General features: G+C 34.5%; 1 protein-coding gene across 1 annotated transcript; it reads left to right on the top strand.

Moving 5' to 3' along the window:
* The first annotated feature begins 1,103 nt into the window (after nt 1–1,103).
* On the top strand, nt 1,104–6,622 carry LOC104247380 (vacuolar protein sorting-associated protein 55 homolog). Its single transcript, XM_009803384.2, has 5 exons — nt 1,104–2,258; nt 2,334–2,385; nt 2,726–2,765; nt 2,878–2,962; nt 6,116–6,622. The coding sequence occupies exons 2-5, from the start codon at nt 2,353–2,355 to the stop codon at nt 6,297–6,299; spliced, it is 342 nt and encodes a 113-aa protein (XP_009801686.1). The 5' UTR covers nt 1,104–2,258; nt 2,334–2,352; the 3' UTR covers nt 6,300–6,622.
* The last annotated feature ends 1,835 nt before the right edge of the window (nt 6,623–8,457 follow it).

Genomic DNA, 8,457 nt, shown 5'->3' with positions numbered 1-8,457 from the left:
AATGCATCATCTAACCAAGTAATAGTGTTAAATTGGATTAAAAAGGGATGAAATTTACAGCTAACACGAAAATCACATTTGTATATCTAATACAAGTGAAAGTTATAATTGCATTGACTTCTTAGTAGAAGATAAACTTCTTGTGCTTCTTATTGTAAAAATTTTAATATATTTTCTAGGGATTAGAATTATTAGTTGGTTGCAGGATTTAATTTTTCAAAATATTCTCTTTCTTTACTTTCTCCCACTATAAAAAAATATAAAAAGAAAAAGGAGAAAAATACTACTTCATTCGTTTCAAATGAGATTAAGTACTTTTCTTTTTAGTAAGTTCCAAAATAAATGATACATTTTTAAATTTGGAAATAATTTAACTTTAAACTCTTCATTTTACCTATTGCACCTTTAATGAAAAACTTTTATAACTACACAAATATTATGAACCCACAAAACTTTTACCTCTTAAACTTTTAAAATTATAAATTTTAATTTTTTTCTTAAACTTCGTGCCAAATCAAACTAACTCGTCTAGATTGAAACGGGGGAGAATATTCAAAGGCATCACAATTGAACAAATAAAGGGGTGTAAATACTATTTCCCTTAATGAAAAGTTTTTATAACCACATAAATATTATGACCTCACAAAGCTTTTTTCTCTTAAGCTTTTAAAATTATAAATTTTAATTTTTTTTTCTTAAACTTCGAGTCAAATCAAACTAACTCGTCTAGATTGAAAGGGAGGGAGAATATTCAAAGGCATCACAATTGAGCAAACAAAGGGGTGTAAATACTATTTCCCCCAACTCCCTAGGTGTAAAGTATCACTTATGAGGCCTTTAAATGAATTTTCATTCAATGGAGCAGAAAACGACAAAATAATAAAGTGGGAGGATCTCCTAAATAAATAAATAAATACGTACTTATTTACTTGCAGCCAAATTTACAAGCCCAAATTTGAGTGCGAAGTCTTCCCATTGTTTCAGTTCAAGGAAATCAGATTTCCTTCCTCTTTTGCCCCTATAAGATTTACCATAAATGGCGATGACAATTGAAGGTACAATTTCTTACTCTCCAATTTCAGTTCTCAATTAGCAATAAACCTATATTGATTTATTCAATTTTTTTCTGTAGTTTTATTATTCAGTGTTTGTTTCTAGTTGTTGTATCAAGATTTGGTGGGATTCTTTTGTAGATGAATAAAAATGACCCAATTCTAGTTCCTTTAATTCTTTAATAATTTTATTACAGCTGAAATACTTCTGATTAAGATTTGGGCTTATGGTTACTTTTTTTTTGTCCATCTTTGCTTGTTGCTGGCAATAGAATTCTTATTATATCTTCAATTTTGGGCTTCACTGGCAGCTTATAGTATGTTTAATTGAATTGTTTTTGATCAAAGTTTGAATCTTGAGTCTTTTCAGAAATCATTTTGCACTAAAATTTGACCAAGTTGCATTGTATCATTCAAGCAGATGTATAATCGAGAATTATTCTATCATATTGTTCATGTTACTTTCTACAGTGCTGGTGTGTTAAAGCAGCACTAAAAGGGAAAAAATATAAGGCGGAAATGGGAAGTATGCTAATATAGAAGAGAGGAAAAAAATAAAGATAAAGAACTAGTAAATATGGCAAGCCTAATGATTTAGCAAGATGAGAGCATCTTAGAGGTATGATCCAAAGCATGTCTTCAATTTGCTGCTGAAATTAAAGCTAAAATTTCTGAACTTAAAGATGCACTATTTGAATGTTATATGTTTCATCCTCTAGTGTGTGACGACTGCTTCTGTCATTTGTCAGTACGACCAGCATGTGGCTGTGAATCGTGGACTTTGACTACTTTTAATCTGACTTCTAATGAAACCTTGATGCTCATCTGTAGTTAATCAATTCCAAACTAACTAGTCTACTTGCAACTTAGCATGTTTACTTGGTTGCTGAAACTTTCTAATTAATTAGTCTACTCGTTTTACTGTCCCTGAAGCTACAAGGTTAAACTGGGTCTATCATGCTAGACCATGCTGAATTTAGAGGGGCATTGCTTTGTTTACTTGATTTTTCTCTTTGGGTTTTATATTTGCAAATGATGCTATCATTAAAATAATTGTTTTTTGAGCATATTTTTTAATTCCATTTAGCTCGGTAACTTTTAAATTGTCGAATTTCATTATGTTCATACCATTACTAACTTGATTTCTTCTGGTCGTTTGCGTCATCTTTATGGTTCAATTGCTGGTTTTCACTTCTCGGATAAAGTGTAAGTGATTCAACTAATATTTGCCTTTGGTCTATATTTCTGGTCGAGTGTGTTCTGATATGACGTCTGATCCAGGCTTGCGGGGCTCGCCTTCATGTTTTCTTCCAGCATCTTGCTACAGATCCTGGTAGGTGTTATAAACGCTTTCCTGTGTGATGAGTGTGTGCCCATCTATTTCCAATATGCAAGTACCAATGAATGTAGTCTATTCAATTGTTGCTTAAAGTTCTCTACTTTTTGTGGACCCTTTGTGTACCAGCAAGTGCCCCCCCCCCCCCATTACCTATAATACATAGATATACATATATAATGTGTATGTATGTATATTGTATAAAACAGGATAATTTATCTGTTTACTTTTTGCACAGCTAATATATTTTTTAGAGTTAACAGTGCCTTGGAATTGCTTTTGGTCTCGTCCAAAGAGTTAACTGCATCATGATTTTGCTGCATATTTTTTCTTGTAGGCCTGTGCTATATACAACAACTGGTGGCCAATGTTATCAGGTTTGTGAAAGAAGTCTGAGCTACGTAGGTGGTCTTATTGAGTTATTTCTGCTTTTTGTAAGCAGAGTTATGTCTTAAGTATTTTGACTAAGAAGATTACTTGGTTTTACAGCTCTTATGTATGTTTTGGTTCCCATGCCGTGCTTATTCTTTGGTGGTGGGTCCACACAGTTCCTAATAAGTCGAGATGGCGGGGGGTAAGATACTTTTAAAATGTGCAAAAGCTTCTTGAATCTCCTATCTTAGATTTTCTTACATACTGCTATAGGAGTTGCGTTTTTTACTTATGGAAACTGAGAATAAACTCTGCCTTTTTTGATGTTGAATAAAGGGGTTGGGTGGGTGGGTGGGGGTACTGTATCTCATTTGCCAGCCCCCATCATTTGCAATCCTCTCAAATTAGTCATGGTTTGTTCTAGTATTTTCCATCCATCTCTTAAGTAGATGTTCTAGATCATGTTCGCTTTAAAATCTGAGAGATCTATATGACTTCTTATTTGATGCTCGTACATCCCTCATTCATAGAAAATTCACCTCTTTCTTGAGGAAGATTTGTAATATTATACTAATTAGATGAATATTGTTGTACTAGACGTGCTATATTGAGTTACTTGACATGATGCTTGTATAAGTAGGATTTGGTGACTGCTAATTTGGCCAATCTTTTTTTTTTTTTTGGAGATTGTCTTTCTGTCAAAAATTGCTTCATGTTAGTGCTGCTGCATTGACAAAGTTAGTTTTCATATGGTAAACATTTACATATTGGAGAGACTAGTTAGTGGTGCCGGGTACAGGATAATGAGCACATGTGGCGTATGTGGTCTGAAATGAACTGTATCCACTCAAAGTTGAGATACTGCCTCAGTTGTACTCTTTTGAGGGATGATCTGTCAATCTTACGAGGAGAAAAACACGTGACTCGAGAATTTTTTAAAATGGCCTTCTAACTACTGTTGGTAGTAAAGAATTGGAAGATCAAGTTTTCTACTACAATAAACTTGCAAATGAGATGACACCTATTCATTGGGGAAAGTGATTTTTAACCCTAACGTTGGACTGCCGGAAGATGGCATGAAATGAAATGGAATGAGGCAGTCATAAAAGATACTCCATCCGTTTCAATTTATGTGATCCTATTTGTTCGGGCACGGAGTTTAAGAAAGAAAAGAAGACTTTTGGAACTTGTGATCTTAAAATATACTAAAACATTTGTTTGGTTTTAAGACTTTTGAAACTCGTGGTTTTAAATATGCCATTAACATCTGTGTGGCTATAGAAACTTCTCATTAAGGAAAAAATCGGACGTTTAAATTAAATAATTTTCAAAATTAGAAGGGAGTCTTTATTTTAAAATTGGATATAGGTTCACTATTGAAACAGAGAGAGTAGTATGGTTCTAGTTCGCTAGTGTGCAACTGCCTGTGGCCCTACCGAGAGCTGAATGTTGCAAAAGGGTTAATCTAGCTACTGCAGATGATGGGATAAGTTCTACTAGAGTTTGAGTTGCTTTTAGAATTAATCATTGTATCTTCTATAATATTAAAGCTATCCAATTTATCAACAATGAAGTACCATCTAATTGGTGGGGTCGATATTAATTAGAATGAATTTTGAAAAAGAAACTATTGTTATGACTTGCATCATATGAGCAAGGGAGTTAAAAAAAGGCAAGGCATGTGAATTTGTGAGAAGGTTCAAGTTGGCATACGTCGAGGATAAAATGAAAAAAGGTCGCTTGATATGGCGTGGTCATGTCTAAAGAACAAAAGGAAAAAGAAAAGGGAAGAAAAGACTTGATAAGGATGTGACTGCTGCACCCACTAACATGAAATGTGGAAATAGAAATCCATGCATTTGCTTGTTTTATGATTAAAACTACATACTACAAACTATTTATATAGTGTGTTCTGTTTGGACTTTGCAGTGCTTTGAAATAAATTCATATTTAACTTATATAACAGAAGTCGAGGTTAGATCTATAAGACTTCAGAAATATAATTATGTTAGAAAATATAATTACTTGATGAAGAATGAAAGGATTGATTATACTTGTGTTATGGATGATGCTCTAAGTGGATTGAATCGGGTGTTTGAACCACGATAAAAATATTCTAGATCTGCATCTGTGCATGGTAAAAACATTAGCTCTCCTAGAATTTGGCCGACAAAGGTGAATGATGCCGTGAAATATGTGAAGATTAGAATGCTTGTGGTCCATAGATGGTATTGTCGCAGAGGTTGGAGTAAACTGACTGAAAGCTATTTCATGGTATACTTAGAAATGGTAGGATGTCCGATGAGTGGAGAAATATTACCCTTATCCCCAATTATAAAACAAAGGAGACATTAAAAGTTGTGCGAACTATTGTTGTATTAAACTTATGAGTCAAATGATGAAAAACTCGGGAAAGAGTGATAGAGCATAGACTTAGGGACATTAAAAAAGTGACATAGATGTGCTACTGGGGTGTTATGTGATAGAAGGATCCCTACCAAAGTGAAAGGTAAGTTCTATAGAACAATTATAAGATCAACAATGCTATATGAGAGTGAATGTTGGGCATTGGAGTTTAACACATTCACAAGATGAGTATCACGGTTATGCGGACGCTAACATGGATGTGTGGTCATACAAGATTAGACAAGATTAGAAATGATCACATTCTCAAGAAGGCTCAAGTAGCATACATGGAAATAAAAGAAGGTTGCTCGAGATGGTTTGGTCAACAAAATAAGAGAAGTTCATTGAGATGGTTTGGTCATGTCTTACGTCAACCTCCTGATACACTGGTCGGTAGGTGTGAGATCATGGTGACTAAAAACGTTAAAAGAAGATGATGTGACTTAAAATCACATGGAAGGAAGTTGTCTGTATGATTTACAATCTTTGTGGATACATAACGGACTTAGTGAAAGATAAGGCACAAGGAAGGGAAAAAAATCGATATAAGAGATACCTATTATAGTTGAGAACATGTTTTAAACATGATAGATTTTTACTGTGGGTTCTATGCTTTTTACGAGTAGTTTATCCTTTCAGATTTTTACATATTGAAAATATAGAGAACTTCTAATACTTTAATTTGCATTTTCATAATATTGGCATGAGGTGAGTTTAAATGGAATAATAGTTTGCGAGGATTCATATAGCCGATCCCAACTTGTTTGATACTGAGATTTAGTTGTTGTAGTTTTTGCTGCTATTATCTTGGGTCCTGTGGAAGTTTGAGTTTCTATGGTTTTATGTTTTACTTTATGAAGACCTCCTTTCTTGTTTCTGCATATCTTTTGTTTTGTGACTCTCACTAAATTCTTCTCGTTGTCACGCCTTCTTTTCCCCATCTTTGCAGCTGGATGGATGCTGCTAAATTCTTAACAGGCGCATCAGCTGTGGGAAGCATAGCCATCCCCATTATTCTCAGGCATGCTGATCTGATCCAGACAGGAGCGATGTTCATTGAATTTGTGTCATTCTTCATATTTGTTTGCACAGTTCTATGTTTTCATCGTGCCAGTCTTGATGACGAATGGTGATATAAAGATTGAGGTGTTGCATTGTAATTATGTTCCCTGGTTCTGACAAGCAAGAATGCAGATAAAGGACCTGAAAAGGAACCAATGCTAGAAGTGAAACTAGAAATTTCCCAATGTGTATAGCTTTGTATGCTCTCCTTCTCCAGATTGTTGGTGTGAGAATTATTCTCTCAGAATTTGAACCTTCTGCTGATGGAACAAATATCATCGTCTTCTTTTTTTTTGTTTTTTGGTTATTTGCGTAGATAGTTGCTAACGGGACATCAATGTATAATAGGAAAAATGGTTACATCCTCAATCCTTATTCAAATTATTTTGGTGCATTTTCAAAAGCCTATTTTAGCTGAATTAGAATTGTCTATTTGCTATCGTTGCATGTTAAGATGATCATGGATTGTTGTGTACTAGCTGTAGACTGTTCCAATCGTGAAAAAACATGGTTGAAATTCAGAAAAGAAGAGAGTTCCAAATGGAGCAAAACTTACCTTATCGTTTTGTAATTGTGCTGAGTACTTTTCTGTTCCCCCAAAAGGAAATAGAAGATATTATCAATTTATATAGGCGAAATACATAAACGAACCTTTGAAGTTGTCCTCAACGATCAAACAGACACCTCAACTGACTGAGTATATCAAATAAACACCCGAGTGTATCAGACCATATGGGTGAGTTACACTTGCTAATGAGGTGTCAAACGAATCAATCAAAAAATGACACGTATAATTTATAAAAAAAAAATTTACACGTGTAATTAACAACAAATTTACACGCTCTGCCCCCACCCCCACCAACTCTCTTCTTTCTTCCTTTCACTTATATCTTCCCAAAACCAGAACCCTTAATCCATCTTCTTCCTTCGATCTTCCCAAATAACAGAACCCTCAACTTAATCGTCATAAAACTAGCGCTCTGCCCCACCCCCACCAACTTAATCGTCATACCTTTCTCTAACTGAAGATCACCGGACTGAACCTCGATTTCGAGATTTCGAATCTTCTCAACAAACGTAGGATCTAGACGGGCGAGTTCTGATATCGGGTTCGGTTCAGGAGAGGCTTGCTCCGGGAAACAAAGTGGTAAAGAAACTTGATGATGGATCTGAGAAAGGCAAATGAAGAAGGGGTCGTCGTCGAAGTCACTGGTGAAGATGACTCGGGGAGGAGCGAACCGCCTTGTGGGACTAAAGAATTGAACCGTTTGGAAATGAATTTTTCTTTTTTGTGCTTCAAAAATAAAATAATTGACCAACGAAGGCTCCGGCCAAACTTCCGGCCATTGTTTCGGTGGTAGCTTAAAGAGGTGGAGCTGCTGAAATTTTGGGTGAAAAAGGATAATATTATTGCTGAGAGTTTATTCAGTGAGAAAAATAATTTAATGTGGGACCCACTTCCCAAATTTAATTTAATTTAATTCTAAAATAAGAAAGAAAAAATCTGATAAAACCTCACGCACCCAAATGCAATTAAAATACACGTAACTTGCCATGTCAACGTGAAGTGTCTTCTAGATATACTTAATAGCCACTAAAAGTGTCTCAGTGGTAAAGCGGTCAGTTGAGGTGTCTGTTTGATCGTTGAGGACAACTTCAAAGAGTCGTTTATGTATTTCGCCATCTATATATTCAACGAGGTGTGTGAAAGTAATATAAATGTGTAGAAGTACTACTTGAAAAGAGAAAATTCCTAATAAATAGCAGAGGAAGAATTTCAATTTTCCTTTGAGCTTTGCTCTAGTGGTAAAAGCGTGGGTTAAAAAAGAAAAAAAAGTTGTGTTGGTATATAGCAATTTCAAAGTACATTATCACCAAAATTGTGATATTTTGGTGATGAGATGGTAGATAGAATTTCATATCTTTAATCACAAGTTTTGGGTTCGAGTTTTGAGAATAAATTTATCTTTGATAGGAAACACTATATCTTAAAAAATTATCGCATATAATGGATTTTTGATTAATATTCAGACGCCACGTTTAGGTTATTTCATTTCTAGGTGTGATTAAAATTAAAAATTGAACTTGTGAATATTTATTCTTCATTTGGAAATTGTTTGACTAAGACTTAAACGTTCTTGGTTGTGTGTTTATATGCAGGCTAAAATATAAATGTTAGCTTGAAAGAAGACTTCTTAGTTTCAAAGTCAGTGCCACGTGTAAGTAATT

The sequence above is a fragment of the Nicotiana sylvestris genome, chromosome 7 (assembly GCF_000393655.2).
Source record: "Nicotiana sylvestris chromosome 7, ASM39365v2, whole genome shotgun sequence".
NCBI lineage: Eukaryota > Viridiplantae > Streptophyta > Magnoliopsida > Solanales > Solanaceae > Nicotiana > Nicotiana sylvestris.
Note: the sequence above shows the minus strand (reverse complement) of the source record. Positions and strands in the feature narration are given on the sequence as shown.